The 19200-nt window shown below is 45.7% G+C and overlaps 2 protein-coding genes across 9 annotated transcripts; one reads left to right on the top strand and one right to left on the bottom strand.

Moving 5' to 3' along the window:
- Positions 1-1012: 1012 nt before the first annotated feature.
- LOC105025361 (WD repeat-containing protein 47) lies at positions 1013-18797 on the bottom strand. 8 transcript variants are annotated; one of them, XM_010895982.4, is made up of 16 exons: positions 18569-18797; positions 17348-17514; positions 16686-16769; positions 15810-15894; positions 14890-15198; positions 13816-14246; positions 13042-13141; positions 11490-11662; positions 8163-8423; positions 7608-7686; positions 6788-6945; positions 6386-6555; positions 6127-6297; positions 3955-4086; positions 2976-3194; positions 1013-2774 (listed from the first exon to the last, which is right to left on the bottom strand). In XM_010895982.4, the coding sequence occupies exons 2-16, from the start codon at positions 17503-17505 to the stop codon at positions 2632-2634; spliced, it is 2673 nt and encodes an 890-aa protein (XP_010894284.2). In that variant the 5' UTR covers positions 17506-17514; positions 18569-18797; the 3' UTR covers positions 1013-2631. The 8 variants fall into 8 exon arrangements, with proteins under 8 accessions (XP_010894284.2, XP_019904296.2, XP_010894282.2 ...); XM_020048737.3 differs by having other exon boundaries at positions 18611-18797; XM_010895980.4 differs by lacking the exon at positions 18569-18797 and adding an exon at positions 18342-18559.
- Positions 8493-10174, top strand: LOC105025368 (polyadenylate-binding protein 1-like 2). The gene has a single exon (XM_034293977.1). The coding sequence runs from the start codon at positions 9134-9136 to the stop codon at positions 9854-9856; it is 723 nt and encodes a 240-aa protein (XP_034149868.1). The 5' UTR covers positions 8493-9133; the 3' UTR covers positions 9857-10174.
- Positions 18798-19200: the final 403 nt, after the last annotated feature.

Raw genomic sequence — 19200 nt, 5'->3', positions numbered from 1 at the left:
ATTTATTTAAGTTTGTGTTCACAGAATCTAGTCTAGTGGACCTTGAAAAATACTTACACCCATAGAGAATGATAGGGGACCTGGAAAAAAATCTTACATCCATAGAGAATGATAGAAGCCTCTACTGGCCTAATGGTGGTTTTTTACATGGATACCAAAATTAAGAGATTCCAAAATTCTTAATGGCATTCAACCTTGTGGGATTTCCAACTCCCCTGGTCTCCTTCCTGATGACCAGCTGCTGTCACAGCTTCAGACAAATAATTTCACTTGCAAAGTTAATTGACTACTTGGAAATAAATGTTGGCACTGCCGTGAACTCACAGCATTATGGGACAGTGATGCATCCGGTCTGGGGCAAGACCATTTAATGACACACATTTCTATCTGTTTATGGCTCAAAGGTTTGTATGAAAATTGGACAAATGTTTTTGAATAAATCTGTGCGTTCCAAATAGGTATACAAACATTGCGCATTTAAATGCATTAGAAATGAAAAGTCTTGAATCCTAATCCTCTTTTATATGAAGATAGTTGTCATTATCAAAGTTCTTGAATAAAATGCTGCACTCTGGGTGGCTGACTGAGCCAACCTGCCATCTAGTAATTTGTTCCCTGCATTCATTAATCTGCCATATCTTACCGTCAGACGCCAGACCGCTGATTTACTGTCTGTCAGTAGTGGAGGTTGAATGGGGCCGTTATATGCTTGCTGTTATATGCTTTTGGATGGTGAGCACATTCATACATTAGGATTGGTGAAAAGGTTACCTGGGAAAACTCTGAAGTCCAGGTTGAAAGACAATTTCATTTTTTTCTGATGTCAGATGGACAAAATGGTAGCATGTTGGTTTAATGGTAAAATCCCTTTCAAGTCACTTTAGTTACGATAGAAACCAAACTTATTTCAAAACTAACTCATAAATTATTTGCACCACTGAATTAAGTACTTTACACACTGCCTTCTGATTAACTCACTGAACCAAAATCAACGTACTATAGAGGTTTTTGATGTCGCATTTACTTTTATTTTGTATTGAGTAACACAAAATCAAAATGACAAATAAAATGAAAAATATATTGTACCCTTGAAATGCTAAAGTGCAGACAAACTGACACTGGCGAATCTGACACTGGCGAATCTGACACTGGCAAATCTGACACTGGCAAATCTGACACTGGCAAATCTGACACTGGCAAATCTGACACTGGCAAATCTGACACTGGCAAATCTGACACTGGCAAATCTGACACTGGCAAATCTGACACTGGCAAATCTGACACTGGCAAATCTGACACTGGCAAATCTGACACTGGCAAATCTGACACTGGCAAATCTGACACTGGCAAATCTGACACTGGCAAATCTGACACTGGCAAATCTGACACTGGCAAATCTGACACTGGCAAATCTGACACTGGCATTCTCCTGCAAACTCTTTCAGTGTGCAGTTGTTGCTTAGACTCGGTTCTAATACAGTGCAAAACAAAGTGAATGAATCGGTCTTTCTACACAAAAGTCTTCACATTTTTTACAAAGTTCTTTAATGTGCTGTTAAAACCTGCCCTCTGCTTAAAGGTAGGAACTCTTATGAAGTGATATTAGTGCCATGAGATATGATTCGAGTAAATTCAAAATGACATTTCTCTAACGCCGCTGCATATTCCCATGCACAGGTGTGCTTTTTCATAATGTTCATCATTGCTGTGCAGAAACAACCATCATACAGTCAGAAAACCAATAATTTTCTAAACAAACAAGCTTAAACTCAAATAATGTACATTAACTTAACCATCAATTACAATATTACATTACAATATTACAAAAAAGATCCCCAAAGAACATGTTTACAATTCATTTACAAAAATCCACATTGTGTAGATGAAAACCCAGACAATTTCCCAACATAAAAAAGGGATTAACTTACACTTCAAAAACTCCACTTTAAATATTCCCATGTTAGTGATCTTCGGTAAGCGGCACGTTACTAACAACGATCTGTTCGGATCATTTTCAATCCTACAGGACAACACTAACGTTACAAGCTGTTAAAAGAGAACACTTCAAGATAAAGCCTTTGATACGATCGTCGGCCATCATGCATTCTTCTGGAAACTGAACCAATTCAGAACATTACCAGAGGCACAATATGATTCACATCAATGTATCTTGAATGGACTAAAAAAGCCATTTTGCATCCGTCAGAACAGCTAGTGATTAATGTGAGCTTTTAAGCAAATGTCGACTACGAACCTAACATACATCTGACTGCTAACTGTCAAACAGGACCACAGAGTCGTTTTCATTGTTAGTCAAATGGAGGCGGGTGTGTATAGCTTGGATAACTGCACCACGGCGAGGCCGGAGGCACCGACTCAAGAAAGGCTAAAAGCATTTGCAGTAAGTTACACGACAGCGACGTCTCCTGTGAAGACAGATGGTGTGAATTGACATAATAGCACGAAGTGCACAAACACACACACACACACACCTAAGACCCGGGGTTTGGGTGGGGTTAGGGGGATGGGGGGGCTACAGCGTCCGGATATTTCCAGGATGTGGACGGTGTTGTGCATGTGCTGACCGGTGGTCCCAGGTACAGATTTAGGTGCCGTAGAGTTCCCACCGTGTCAGGGACTCTGGGCCCAGAGTGTGACCGTCCTGTCTGCCGAGGAGGACAGGAAGGAGAGGTCGTGTGTATGCCACCTACACTGGATGACCTTATCCCCATGCTCTGCAGCCACTGTCAGGGGAAGCTGCTTTGTCAGGTCCCCTGGGGATTTACACACACACACCAACGCAGAATTATTCACCAGCATGTCAAATGGTCTCACTGTGAACCTTCAATAAATCTGTTGGCTAATATGATTGGGTAATTAACACAAACACACACACACTTCTGAAGTCGGCACATACCCAGTCAAGTATTTAAAATGATGCAGAGAGCTTAATGCCCATAACCTCCCATACGAACCTTGCAGGTCTGTGATTACAACTTTGTTGTCATAGGAACCCGTGAGCAGGTAGTGCGCTCCGGGGGAGAAGCGAACAGACCGCACGTCACTGGTGTGTGGACGGTAGGTCTGCACCATCCGACCCCCACGTATGTCGTAGAGCATGCAGCTACTGTCCTCCTGGCCCGTTGCTAGGAGACGAGAGGTGGGGTCCACTGCGACCGAGGCCACAGCGCTGCCTGACGACAAAGACAGTGAAAACAACAATGAAAAGAATAAAGACAACGACAAAATCGACCACAACAACAGGGCTCTGTTCAGTAGGGCACGCCGCAGCACAACGCTTACAACGTGGTGTTGTTGTGAAAAGTAACATTACCTCACGTTTCCAAACCAAATCTTACTAAAGAACTTAATGTGAATTTAATAAAAAATGTTTACAGTGCATGTTTCAAAATGTATTTGTCAAATGCACAACGCAGCAACGCAGCGTCACCCTGTACAATGAAATTCTTGTCACCTGACAACTACGTCGTGAGAGTTATAATCAGAATAAAAAGATAACAAAACAAAGCTAAAATATAAACACTGCACACTAACACTGCACACTAGCAGCATTTTCACAAAAATATGTCCTTTGTTACTTAATTTTGTGACAATTTGGGCTTCAAATGTTCTTTAGTGTTATTTGAATATATTGATAAGCTAATATATTCAGACTCTCTTTCTACAACCACAGCTGACTTGATGAATTATGGAGCTAAGCCTGACTCTTACCGATCAAGCCTGACTCTTACGGATCAAGCCTGACTCTTACGGATCAAGCCTGACTCTAACGGATCAAGCCTGACTCTAACGGATCAAGCCTGACTCTAACGGATCAAGCCTGACTCTAACGGATCATTTTACAGAAGAAAGTGGAAACAGACACAATGAGAGAGAAAAAGGAGAGAAGAAGCGTTAGATGGACAGTGAGATAAGAGGCACTTGGTAAGCTACCGGAGCCATGCAGGGCCGTCCCCACCACCCGGACACAGCTGGGAACTCGGAGGTCCCAGAAACGGACCGTCTTATCCTGGGAGCCTGAGGCAATCATCCAGCCGCCCCATGTGTAAAGAGACAGGATGTGTCCTGGGGGAAGAACATGCGGACATACAGAAGAATTGTTGAGGCATCCTCAAACATTGCTCTCTAATGCCTCGGACACACCAAATGCGCCAACTGTGTTGTGTACGCATCGTTCTGTTGCAAGTCCTTTCCATATCGCTACGCGTAATTCTTTGTTTTACGTCGCATCTAAAAATAGAGGAGAGGCTGATATGTGCGGTCGCTGGGAATCCTGACCTTTTCGATTTGTCAGGTGATATTTATAGAGACATAAATGCTACAAATAATGCGAGGAAGATTTCATCCGATATTCGCCTACCAGGTCAGTTGCCTTAACTTGGCTATACAAACATTCTGAAGGTTTTGTTAAGCTAGCAACTGCACGTCTGTCAGCTCGTATGTCTGATAACTTGCTAGCTACATACAAACTCTTCCTGTTCTAGCTAAAGAAGCTGTATGGGTAGTTTGAGCATGTATAGAGCAGTGCATTTGGCAGCTTTCTGTTAGTTTTTGTCATTACAATTATGTAGGCCATACTTTTTACAAATAATATTACATAAATACATAAATATTCACTCAATTCCATTCTGACAACTCTTTTTGGATGAGATTAGATTTGTAACTTATTTCTAAGTTTCCGGTTTGATTAACGCATGTTTTGACCAACGAGTAGGAAAGATCCAACACATGCGACGCCCCAAACGCCATGCATCCACAGGGGGTACGCATAGTGCTGCATTTCTTCCCATCATAACGCATTCGTTCATTGGAAAAGACTGAACATACATTGTTACGCATACACATGGTGCATTTGGTGTGGCCGAGGCGTAACTAAATTGGTTACAATAAGGGCAGCGCCAATCTCGTCATACTCGTATTGTTGTGTCCCAGTCGATAGATGTAATCAGATACAATGGAAATCTGGAAGTGTGCTTTAAAGATGATTTGAATCTTGGTAAAGCCTATAACTCAACTGTGTGTTATTACAGCACCACTCAGATTGTTAATCAGATAAAAATATAATCACATTATGGCGAAGTAAGATATAGTTGACTAAGTGCAGATAATTTTTTATCATATCATGTTTGTACATGAAGTTGAACCTGGAGAAAAGAGAGAAATTAGAAGCCTTAAGTGTGCTTGAATAGGCAATTGAGGAGAGGGAAAGTGTCTTCAACCCCATGTTTGCTATTGAGAACATAATGTATATTTTTGAAGATCACGAACATGTATTGACTCTTAACATCACTCGCTTAAAGGCCACTATCTTAATGTCTGGATTCGCCTCAACACACCAAGTGTTTAGAGATAGAAATGGAGAAGACTGAGTAAAGTAGGTGAAAGGAACTGTTACGTGCATGTGAGCACTTCTCTGGAACAATTCTGAGAAAGATTCTTATTACAATTTAATAGTAACAGCAGGCTTAACAAACACACTACCCATGTCTTTACTAGGAGCCAAATCAGCCTTTTCACATTTAGCATTCTGCAAAGTGTGAGAGACTGATCAGGGGAAATTATATTACATAATTGTATCATTTTTGTACATGACAAATTCTTCATATCTGTAATTGTTCTCGTAGTCCTCAGCCTTGTTTTAATAAAAATATTTCAGTGTTGCTTTGAGATTCTGGATCATTTGGAAAGCAAGTTTCATCTTTAATTATTGGGACCGTAAGTGCTTAGTTAAATCTTTTCTTATACTCTTTGAAATTGCTTTTGAAATCAAATCGTGTTTCACCATTTAAAGATGACAACACTTTATACTTTCCACCTACTTCAGGACACAAACCCATAACAGTGGTTTGATTTCAAATTCAAACTTTGGAGCATTTACATGATGCAACCGCCCGCCGAAATATAAACACTGCAGATCCATTAGTATGGCACACACTGCCCCCTAGTGTACAAAGTAAAATAATCCAGAAAGACATCACACTGTCAAGATTCATTACATAAACCACAAGGCTGAAATGGCTCCCACAGGGCTATTGCTTGTGATCACTACCGCTCCCATTCACTAGTTGGTTGCGCATGTCGACGGGCTCTTCTGTGAGGTTTTACCAGTGTGTCCGCTGAGAGCATGGAGACCCTGTCCTCTCTGACAGTCCGTGGTGTAGATGTTACAGTCTCCGGCGCCAGCGCTAATCAGGATGGACCCGCCACTCTCCGGACCCTCCATGAACGCCAGGTCTCGGATGGTTCCGTCGTGCATACTGAACTCCAGGTCGGGCCCTGCAAAACAGCCAGTCAGCTCAAACAGCCGGTCAGACTCACTTTGACACGCACACCCACGCACGCACGCACCCACACACGCACGCACCTGTGGCGTTGCACGTGTCTGCGTTGAAAGGCAGGACTTTGACATATTTGTCGTTGGAGCCGGTGGCCAGCAGCTGCCCGCAGTGGCTCCAGGCCACACAGTAAATGGAGCCCTTGTGATGCTTGTTCCTCCGGAAGCGAACCACAGGCTGCTTCGTCGAACCTGCACCACTAGGGGGAGACACCACGCAGGAATAATCAGCCATCGCAACGGGATGAAAACCTGGTCATTCCAAACAAGACCTGAACTAGGCAACCAGAACGGTCAAACAAATAAATGTTGAGCAACATTTTTTCCATTACATGTCCCAGCTGCAGGCCACTTCATCCAGGCATCTCCCCGGGACCGCGGCCCAGTGACCCCTAAAGAAGGAGCGCTGACGGTTTATGAGCAGGTGGTTACCTGGTGCTGATGGACTCCGGGTAGGCACAGACACGCAGGGTTTTGGAGTTGGAGCCCACGGCGTACAGCGCCCCCGTTGGGTGGAAGGCCACGGCACGCACTGCCTGGGTGTCCTCCAGGCTGTTCACCGCCACAAACTGGGCCTTGGGGTTCTCCTTCTGAACACACATCAGCCAGTCAGATGTTTGACGGAGCCCAGTCTATCTGAGCAGTTGTAACCAAACGATCATTTAATGGCACCTTTAAAAAGTGTGCGTCTTAAACAGCCCGCGGCTTGAAATCTTGTTTCCTGACAATCATCAGTCACATAGGAAACAAGGCAATGTATGAAATACAAATGACTGCCAATGACCAATCGACCCAGTTTAGAGTTCTACGGCAACTCTCCTGTTTTTGAAAGGGGCTGGAGAGTGTACTAGAAAACGACTGTGTTCATTTAGCAAATGAACACCGGGGGCATGTTTCCTGTACATCAGGTCCACAAGTGTCTCAGCTTGATAACCTTGTTAGCAACTGTGATAATGGGTATTCATACCGTGTTACAAACCTGCCTTTGGTTGGTCATAACACCCCTGCAAGAGCTGCATGAATCAATCACTTTAGGTCACACTTTCTGAGGCAGAGACACAAACGCTTCCACCCCGTCACAGTGTGAGCTAAAGCAAGCCTATAAGACAGGTCAATTACCAATCTGTGTGGAGATTTAAATAGTGGAGCACTGGTTTTATCAGTTTGAAAATGCCAATGTTTACCGTGGGGCCTGAGAAACGGGCACCCGGAGAAACCATGGCCAGAGGGCTGGTCCACTCAGTCCACCTACCTCCTGGGCGTTGTGGCGCATCGTAGCGAAACTCGAGTCATCCTGGACCTTCAGCAGAGTGGCTCTGTTCCTCTGAGCGCTGAGTGAAATAAAAACCTGTTATTGTGTACCGGCAGACTTCAAATCCAACATCTAAAGACAAGGCTTTTACCTCTAAAATCGGAAAAGGGTGTACGGTTATTGTCAGCAATAGTGCCCGTCACATTTTTCCGGTCTCATGACCTCAAAAAATAAAAAGGTCTGGGAGGATACTAGTTTTTCTTTAAGGGACAGTGCGACTTTTTGGGAACTATGAAGTCATATGGGGTGTTATCTTGGTGGCGGCCAATCGACATCCAGTCATTACCTTAGTTGACAACGGTTCCAGGAACCACCTTGAATTCCCTTCAAATTGCATGCAGAGTTGTAATGAAAATGTTATCCATAACTTTGGGTTTGGTGAAAAGAAATAGCTCGCTGTTAATAAGAACCTTTTCTTATTTGACCTGCCTTGTTTAAATCATAAAAAATGTAAAGACTTCAGGAAGCCTGTGGATTGTGGAAGTGACCTCTCACCCCTGAGTGTTCTCTACGGGGGACTCGGTTAGGGAGAGCATGCTCCCCCGTGACCCTGAAAGAGGGGTACTGCTGACCACCGGGGTCTTGTCCTGGAAGGCTCCGGTATCAGGCGTCTGGGTACCAGAGGGGGGCCTCGGTGGGACAGAGGGGGTACAGTTGGTCTTCCCCGTAACTCCTTTACACTGCTGGCTCAAAGACTGGACATCCTCCTCCACGCTGTCCATCTTTACGTTCATCTCCTCCAGCTTCTGGATGGACCTGGGTAAGAAAAACACACAGACATACCCACACAGACACACACACACACACGACAGACATACCCACACACACACACACACAGAGACAGACCCACACACACACACCAAATAATGCATGTATCCCTACACCAGTAACACTACAGTCATTGATAATATTTTTATATTACTAAAAAGTACATGTATTTAGAGAATTCTAAATTAAAAATGAGAGATTGATGGTTAAAGTAAATAAGGATGACAAACAGGACAGACATTAATGACAGGTAAAACAATGTGGATGTTTGGTTTGATGGATGAGGGATGAAATACCTACATATTTAATGGAAGGATTCTAGATGTGGACGGATGGTAAGATGAATCTACGCTAGCGGGGCTGACGTATGGATGGATAAAAAGGTTGTACGGGCTGAAGGGACAGATGAGACATTACGCAGTGTGATATGGAAGGACAGAACATGTGACGTCATAGCTGACTTAACAATCAGGGCTCACTTCAGGACAAAGTGATTCCTGGGTTCCGGAATGAGACCGTTGTTTTCTTATAAAAACGGTTGATAACATTTCTTAGGCTGTAAACATTTCTTAGGCTTGTTGGCAGAAATACGAATCTTGCTGTTCACTGAAACAAACCAGGAGGCTTGTCTGTCAATCAAAAAAAAAAACACGTCACCCGTAGCCACTGTCGCTTTGTGTTGCCGGAGCGCACGCGACATGAATCCCAGGGGGCCGAGAAACTTCAGGGCCACCCTGTATGTGGGAGACCTTCACCAGGACATCAACAGGGCCATCCTCTATCAGAAGTTCAGCACTGCTGGAGCGGTGTACTCTATCAAGGTCTGCAGTGACAAAGCCACCAGGCGATCCCTCGGATATGCCTATGTCAACTTCTACCGACGGACAGACGCTCAACGAGCTCTGGATACGCTGAACTTCGACGTGGTCATGGGGAAACCGATGCGCATCATGTGGTATGAACCAGACCCGACCATGAGGAGAAGCACTGTGGGTAACGTCTATCTCCACAACCTGGACGAGTCGATTTGCAGCAAAGCCCTGTACGACACCTTTTCCATCTTCGGACACATCAGCTCCTGCAAGGTGGTGTGTGACGAGAAGGGAAAGTCAAAGGGCTACGGATTTGTTCACTTCACCAGCCAGGAGGTGGCTCATGTTGCCATTGAGAAGCTGAACGGCATGATGTTCAATGACAGGAAAGCATTTCTCATGCCGTATAAAACCCGCCAAGACAGAGAAGCGGAAAAAAGGCAGTGGGCTGAGAAAGAGTGTGAGGTGGAGCTGAGAGCCAGAGCCCAGGAGTACACTTACCTGTTAATCAAAAACTTTGGAGAGGACATCAGCAATGACAAGCTGAATGAGGTGTTCAGACAATATGGTGAATGTTTGTCTTACGTGTATTTGAAAATGATTACTTAAGCAGTGCGTTCTCCCTTTCAAGTGTGATCTTCTGGAAACACACAAGAGAGCATACGGTCTATATGAGACGTCATTACCTCACGACCAAGCATCTCCTTTTGCCCTTGCCAACAAATCATGCTTTTATAATCACTGTAACACAATACTGTTCACAAATATAATAATGTTAAGTATTATATTAAGTATTCATGCTTTGTTTCCCAGACCTACCAGGTAGGCTAACAGAACATAGAGTAAGCTTTGTATCTTTCCATTTTGCGTACTTAGATTTGGAATCGCACTTCAAACATGACAGTTGACTTCAGCATTTGCTATATGCTCCAGAGAGAAGACAAATATGAAACACATCGTTGTGCTATGTTATCGAGATTTGTTTAGCTGATCTTTTTATTACTGCCTGTCTTTCTCAGGAGAGATCCAGAGTGTCAGTGTGGTGACGGACGACAGTGGCATGTCCAGGGACTTTGGTTTTGTCTGCTTTAAACGGCCCGGAGATGCACAGAGAGTGAGTAATGCCACCTGCTGTAGAGGTGAAATGCAGGTTAGCGTCTGGGGGGCCAGTGTCTCACTAAACTGTATCCGATCTCCTCAGGCGGTGAAACAAATGAACGGGAGAGAGTTAAACGGAAGGCGGATCTATGTGGGCATCGCCTTGAAGAAAGGAGAGAACCGGACAGTGCCGGGCCACAAGTCAGAACAGACGACACAGGAACAGATAATGGGTGAGTCAGACATTCCTTTGTTTCATCCTTCACATTATTGGTCCCATGTCCTAACCGATGGTTTGTTTCATTACACCCTTCAGGCCAGGAAGTCAACCCATGCATCCAGAACAAGAATCCCAGTGTGTCAGGCAGAAATTTGGGAATAAAGGAAAAAACACTCCCAGTGTTAAAACCTGCTGGGGGAGGTTTTGGTGGCTGTGTTTAGTTTAATTTAATTTCAAAGCTAAGGTTAGAAGGAAGAAAAAGCATCATGGATGTTTCAGGTTGAAACTTACATAGCTGGTACAACACTGAAAATGAAAAAAACATTTGTTTAAAAGCACTGAAAAGTAATAAAGTATTTAAATATATGTTTTGTTGAAATAATTCATGATTGACTGTCTGGTCTCGATTAGCTTCAAGCTAGCCAGGAAACCTTGTGAGCAAAATGGACAAAATCAGTGGAAATCTAATGAGGGGAATTTTAGTGTGTAAACCTTTTGTGAGAGCAACTTTGTGAAAATGTATCAACTAAGCTGTGAGCGTGCAAGGCTGGGCACCGCCGCCCAAAATGATATGCCGGCCAACCCACGCAATATCACAATATTGGTTTTACATAGAAAACACTGATTAAATCAGCTACATATCAATTTCAGTGCAACAAAGAACAAGTAATTCTTCAAGATTTTGCTGTAAGCAGCTCATTCAAGCAGAATTCTTCTGTAATGAGCCCATCAGCCATCTTCCCTACCCGTAAGTGGGTCTCCCCTTCAGACGAAGAGCTCCGATGAGGGGGCGGAGCCACGCGCGCAGCACATTCGCGGATATTCGTTATTGCTAGCGAGTTATTACTCATTGTAAGTAGTACAAAACTTACACATTTCCACTCAGACAAACAGAAACATGACCATGTGTGTGTGGTCTAGAACCTGTTGAGGAACTTCTCTGTGAGGTTGTGCTGGTCGTCTGGCCCTTCCTGGTTCTGGACTCCTCCCTCCAGGAGCATCTGCTGATACATCTGCCTCTGCTGAAGCTTCTGTTCCAGGTGCTGCTGGACCCGGAGACGCTGTCTGTAGTACTCCTGGACCTGCTCGCTGTCAGCCTGTAATACACACACACACACACACACACACACACACACACACACACATTAACACACACACACACACACACATTAACACACATTAACACACATTAACACACACACACACACACACACATTAACACACACACACACACACACATTAACACACACGTTTAGGAAGACCGATAAAGTTCACACAGAGACGGACACAGCACAAACAGAGACAGCACAAACAGAGACAGACATGGAACACCCAGAGACAGACAGACATGGAACACCTAGAGACAGACAGACATGGAACACCCAGAGACAGACAGACATGGAACACCCAGAGACAGAGAGACAGACAGACAGACATGGAACACCCAGAGACAGACAGACATGGAACACCTAGAGACAGACAGACATGGAACACCCAGAGACAGACAGACATGGAACACCCAGAGACAGACAGACAGACAGACAGACATGGAACACCCAGAGACAGACAAACCGACATGGAACACCCAGAGACAGACAAACAGACATGGAACACCCAGAGACAGACAGACATGGAACACCCAGAGACAGACAGACAGACAGACATGGAACACCCAGAGACAGACAGACAGACATACACACACCATTATGTCAGGTTATGAGGTCACTTCCCCATGGTAAACTGCTGGACAGAAAACGAGACCCTTTCAAGGCCTAAAGCCTCATCCCCATAAAACGAAGCTCCCAAGGACCCGCATCAAACAAATACACAGCGGCTGAAGTCGTCATCACTCCAACGCCACGACGCATTCACAGAAAAATCCAATCTCAACCTCTGGCTTTCACGATGCATAAAAATGAGCGATGAGCACGCCATCAAGGCAGATTCTCCATCCCCGTCCATGACCCTGTCATGAACTGATGGCCGTCGCGGCAGAAGTGCCTGGCAGTAGCTCATAGAGTCTACGGTCAGGTGACAGGGTTTCTGTGAGGTCGGTGTCCCCTGTGGATGAGGTCGTTCAGGTAGATTTATGGGCAACTACAGTCAGTTGGTGAAGAGACGGGACGGGGAGGGGAGCATCCTGAATTTCTGAATAAAAAAAATTTAAAATTAAAAAAAAAAAAGAGACCAAGAGAGAGACAAGGAGAAAGAGACAAGACAGATTCCCTTTTATAAAAGGTAGTTGTTTTGGGAATAGAGGAGTGTTGGTGGTGTGCGGGCCTTGCTAATATACCCCGGCTGCTGCAGGGAAAAAAGGTGCTGGAAAATTTGCTCCGAACTGCCCGGCGCTGACAGTGCCAAAACACCCTTGAAGTCAGGAGACCTTTGAGTCAGAAGTCAGCCAGGATTACAGGCACATAAACCTGGCGCTGTATATGGGCGGGGGGGGGTGGAATCCATGAGTGGGGGACGTTACCTCTTTCTCGTTAATGTTTGGTGGTCCACCGTCCCGACCGGGGGCCAGAGGGGCGCGTGTGGCGCTGGCTCCACCGGAGCCCAGAACCGGTGGCAGGATCCTGTGGACAGAGACCAAATATCCACGAGGCTTAAGAGGGACACATACAAAAATCTGTGCGATCACAAAACTCTATGAGCAAATAATCTGCAGTACAAGGATTTAAAATTCCATATCCAGATTTCCGGTCTCGGTAGAGCACGTACGCTGGCAGGCAGCTGAGCGGAAGCGGAGAAGGTTACGGACAGTCGGCTCATCTGTGAACCCGTCAGAGAAATGCCGCCGAGTCGATCAACCATGTAACGCGGGTCTCTGCCAACCTTCCCCGCCACAGGGCCGAGTGACCGGTCAAGCACACCAGCCCACAAGTAGTCTCTATCACTCTGTGGTCTGTCCTCAGTAATTAACATAAGGCGCTCTTCTCAGCGCTGAGGCGTCCACTTCAGTCAGTCTAAGCTCGAGTACAGGGCTGCGTCCCCTCTGGGGTGGAAGATAAAGCTGACACACCCGCAGCAATGCTAACGCCGCCACGTACCATTTCTAGGACCAGGGTATACAGTTCCACACGGGAAGTGGTGAGGAAAGGTTAAGGCATAAGGAAAGGTTTTCTGGAAACGGGGCTCACTGTGAACCCTGGTATTGAGAGCTCCCGTCCTGTACATAAACCAGTGCATTTCTATGCCCTGACGACTCATTTCAACAGATCTCGTCATACGTGAACGCTTTGTGTCTTACCTCTCTGGCGAGTCATCGTCCAGCTGGGGCCTGGTACTCTCCACCAGGCTGCGGCTGAGCGCCGGCTGACCGCTGCCCTCCGTGCCCCTCTTCTCCTGGGCCGCCAGGCCGTGGGAGAGACCATCCAGCGCTGGGTTCAAGGACCGCGACATGTAATTGTCTGCCGACAGGGGCCTCTGCAGGGGCGAGGGGGACAGCCGGCTGATGAGGGGCGTCAGCAGGTCGGCGTGGCCCGCCTTCGGGGGCTTGACCAGGCGGTCCACGTGGATGGCCAGGGTCTTCTGTTGGAAGGCGCAGGAGAAGGCGCCCGGCGAGAGGTTCTGGAGCCACGATAGCAGGGAGAGGTCGAGTTCGTCACAGCCGTTGCCGCACAGCACGTCCACGCCCAGAAGCACCTCGCCCTCGCTGATCTCCTCCCCGGTGGCTTTGCTCTAGAACACAACAGCACCCGAGAGAAACATCATCCACCCCACGAATTCAATACAGCAGTTTGGCGGCTCCAGTTCACACCCACCCGACGGAACTCCACACACACCCACCCGACGGAACTCCACACACACCCACCCGACGGAACTCCACACACACCCACCCGACGGAACTCCACACACACCCACCCGACGGAACTCCACACACACACACCCGACGGAACTCCACACACACACACACCCGACGGACCTCCACACACACACACACCCGACGGACCTCCACACACACACACCCGACGGACCTCCACACACACACACCCGACGGACCTCCACACACACACCCGACGGACCTCCACACACACACACACACACACCCGACAGAACACCACACACACCCAGCTGACAGAACACCACACACACCCAGCTGACAGAACTCCACACACACCCAGCTGACAGAACTCCACACACACCCACCTGACAGAGCTCCACACACACCCACCTGACAGAACTCCACACACACCCACCTGACAGAGCTCCACACACACCCACCTGACAGAGCTCCACACACACCCACCTGACAGAGCTCCACACACACCCACCTGACAGAGCTCCACACACACCCACCCGACGGAACTCCACACACACCCACCTGACAGAACTCCACACAACACTCATAAAGCACTCCTTTGATGAGCAGCTGGAAGAGACGGTTGCCACTGGCCCGGAAACCGGCCTCACTCAGCTTCCTGTCGGCAGGGATGAACTCAGCCACCATGGCGCAGGCCTCGTCAAAACACTGCACCCGGGCCGTGCTGGGGTTCCAGTCCTTAAACTCAGCGTGGTGGGTGAGGCGCGGAAGGGTGAGGAGCAGGCACAGTTTGCTGTAGTCGTCTTTGGAGGGACATAAGACCTCTAGGCAGTGAAGACACCGGACTGCTTCCTGCATGGACAGCTCCAGCTGCCGGTAAACAAGTAGAGAGGGAGATTTGTACTCATGTATGACATCACTCAGAGGAATTCACCAAGTAATGTACAGCGATACTTGGGGTCATCACTATTTCAAATGAAGTGAGAACTGTCAATAACTTCCAATAATGAATTATATTTAGATAGACTAGGCCAATAGGGGTGTAGACCTAGATGCCGAACTGTTTCAGAAACGTAACATATACCAATAACTACCCACTAACCAATGTCGTCTGACAGTGTGAAAAGCAAATGTCACTCCACTGACCTGCTCAACTTGCATAGCCCAATGAAACATTATCACAATGCATTATCCCACCGTCCCACTACTCAGAGGGCTCACAATTTCAACAGACCACTAAACATTTCATTAATAACATGACTCAATAGCCACACAGCAACAGACGCCCCCCACAATCAACAGCGCATTCGACAAATATAACAAACACGGCAGATTCCCAAGCAAAATTGAATATTTCCCTGAGGAAAATGGAGATCAACCCACGGATGACACAAAATCTCCGGAGTGACTTATTGTCTAGCCTTGTCCTCAGCGTGTCTCACTGGACACAGTTGGGCAAAGCGGTCCGTTGGCCAACTCACGTTCTTCGGGTCGTCCGCTGCTGACATAGCATTGTTCACACACAAGGCCTCCAGAAACTTCTGCTTCAGAACGATGTAGCGGAACCTGGAAAAAAGAGGCGGGCCGGGTGAGACCCCGCGAGACGTGTGCGCCGCTCTGTGCGAAACAAGTCACTCAAAGGGGGTGTTCATATGAGCCTTTGTACAAACACAAAACAACGCCAAGGCTTTGTAAATAGTGGGGAAACAATGGGTTGACCGTGCAATGACAACCCAACGTTCCTCTCATTTCGAGACTTCACACACGACACACAATCAAATCTCTTTGAGTCCACAGGACAAAGGGGCCCCATTTAAGAAACTCCACCAAGGTTAAAGCAGAACAGCCCATTCTTCTGCAGAATCAATTCCAGTATGAAGTGTGACCATGCTTGAGTAACCATAAACCTAACCTAACCTTCACTCTTATCCTAACCTAATTCAATTCGGGTAATTTCCGTTGAAAGATCATATTTTATACTGTAGGCATTTAGCAAACACTGACATCCAATTGACTTGCACATTTTAGGTAAGTTCTATGTTCTGGGACACTTGCCAGCTTGAGGTTTGATCCAGCAAGCCTTTGATTATAAGTCAGATGCCATAACAACTATTCTATCTGCTGCCTATCCGCATATAAGTAACCAGTGAAGAAGGTTATTTCTGAATTGGCTGATTCAAATGAATCGGTGGGGCTGCTTTAACATCAGCCTGTAGGGCTGCAGTGAGTCTCAGGCACATTACCGGGCACCTTTGTCCTTTGGGCAAATAAAGTCAAAATAACACATCCCAAGCAAGTGTAAAGAGATTTGTTTGGCAGATATTTGGGTGAAATAAACATGAGAATGGTAATGTCACCTCTTTTTGTCAAACTTGTCCATACTCTCCAACGGTTGAATAAACTGTAAAACCTCATCCCATTGGCCATCCAGAATCAGCTGCCTGGGAAGAGAGGTTAAGCGCCTGATCTTCATCATATCAATCATGTCTATTAGGAAACACTGTAAAGAATTATAATGCTCGGCAAACAGTAAAAAAAAGGAAAACACACAAAAAAACCTGAAAGGTTCATACAGTTTCAGGTTGTTTTGTGTATACTGAACCATGTTGTTCTGAAATGCAGCCACCCTTTGTCTCTTCACCTTAGTGTGGTGACAGTAATAATAAGCGATTCATTAGCTGCTGTGGTTACTTAATTTGTTGTATTGTAATTGTGTGCAGCACTACAAAAGAGCATTTTTCATTCTACAAACACAAACAAAAGGTCAAAGCAATGACTGCAAATACCAGTGACAAATGAAGCGACTGTGTAACCAGCCACCCATCCAAGACCAATTGATCGCTTAAATTGTAACCGCACATTCTTTAGACTTTGGGAGATAAGATAAATAATTGCCAAAATACAGAAATTTTCCTTTAAAAGGGGGTGATCACTGAGAAGGTCCCTTCTACCCCTTGAGGAGGTTTATCTAGCCAGGGTTATCATCAACGCCATCTACAGACCAACTCTGTGGTTTAACCTGAGGAAGAGCATGTCGTCAGAGTAGAGCCCGTTGATGACCCCGCTCTCCTTCTCCAGTGCCAGCATGCTGATGTGGAGCTTCCTGGAGTTGAGGAAGTCCAGCATCAACTTGATCACCTCCACCTCCTTGATGTTGATAGTCTCCTCCGCTGTCATGGCAACTGTCTGTCAAAGAAAAGTCACAGGAGAGACCGTTGTGTCGAGGAAAATAAAGGATTTGTGGCAGATTATTTATCCATATTCATCTCCAGCGGTTTTCTTGGCACCTTTACTGATCCAAGAGCTGATGTGGTAATTTCAGGGTTGGAATTATGTAGGTATGTTTTGACTCCATGTTCTAACTTTGGGATAGGTGATAGCCTATAAAAGGAGGGAAAACTTATAAACCAGCATAGGTAGAGCTATAGGTGTGGGAATTAACAAGGGATTAAGAGGTTGTCACGGGCATGAAACGTGAAAGGATAACCGAAACATAGTGAAAATACACTAAAAGGACCTCAGACTACATTAAATGTGGTTGTAAGGAAAAGGACATCCTGCAGCACCGAGGCCCATTATGGGACAACAAGCCGAGGGTACATGAGTTGTAAGCGCTGGTACATAATATATCCCGTGTTTGCAGTATAAGTAAGGATCCTGTCTGAAATGAGCGCTACAGACACAAATCAAGGTTAATATAAATTACCTTGAATCGCACATTGTCACTCAACTACAAATGGCTATGCGAGTTGAGGGAAATAAGCCCACCTTTCCTTATGAGAGAAACCATACCGGACTTATTCGCTGGACCCCTCCAGCATGACGTGCATTATAGCCGAGCATGCTAACACTAAATCATGAACAATGCGGTGACAGATACAGATAACATACTAAAGCTATTTATTCAAATCCCAGCTTTGTCGAGGTGCATACCACAGCATGAATTAAGCTACTGTAATGAAAACTGAACATCAAAAACAGGCGCCACCCTAAAACGATTTGAACCCTCTCACCTGTTTATCCCTTCCAATAAAAACGTCACATGAATCCCATATGTAACCTGTTCGCCAGCAGTTAAGGAATTATTGGAAACAATATACCTGAGTATTGATATTGCATAAAATTTGTATTTCCTCTCGCTTTCGCAACGTATTTCTAGTAGGCTACACAGCTCCGGTTGTCAAGTAAACAGCCGCAAACCAGCCAAATCAAAAGGAAGAGATACCGCCTGTTCACACACCTACGGCGCATGGCGATCTTGGCTCATCAACTTTCCGCGTACCTTGTGAGCTCTGCGGAGGATTGACCGTAATGCGGTTTATTGATATTCATAGGCCTACTGTCATTAAGTCCCCGAATAACATAAATGATACTGTTAATTTAACCGACTTTGTGTGTGCACGCTGCATGTTCCAGCCAATGGATTATTCGGTGGGAGTAGGAGACAATGCCCCAACACGGCAGACATAGCATCCCTTGGCAAAGAAGGTGCGCCCTACTGTCGCGGACAGAAACAGTATATTACAAGTGGACAGTACCCTATATTCAATGCTAAGACCCAAATCATGAATGCTAAGTTGGATCATCAGTAATTTTCTGATATTAATTTACATCACGCTTTCACCAACCATAAAAACTTGATTTATGTTGCATGGTTCCCAAAAACGTATTGTGTTTTCCAAAAGCACTGGATCGAGAATTATAGATCTTGTATCCTGAAGTCTGAAATCTTCCAAACGGGATTTCTGAAAACATTTGGACATTTCCCAAAGTTCAGCCCTTACTTGTTCTCCAGGAAGAAAATTGACAGGACAAAATAAAGAGACACAGCAAACTTTAGGCCATGCTAAATTTTAATCAATGCAAAAGAGA

Source organism: Esox lucius, chromosome 8 (assembly GCF_011004845.1).
Source record: "Esox lucius isolate fEsoLuc1 chromosome 8, fEsoLuc1.pri, whole genome shotgun sequence".
In the NCBI taxonomy this organism is placed as follows: Eukaryota; Metazoa; Chordata; class Actinopteri; order Esociformes; family Esocidae; genus Esox; species Esox lucius.
Note: the sequence above shows the minus strand (reverse complement) of the source record. Positions and strands in the feature narration are given on the sequence as shown.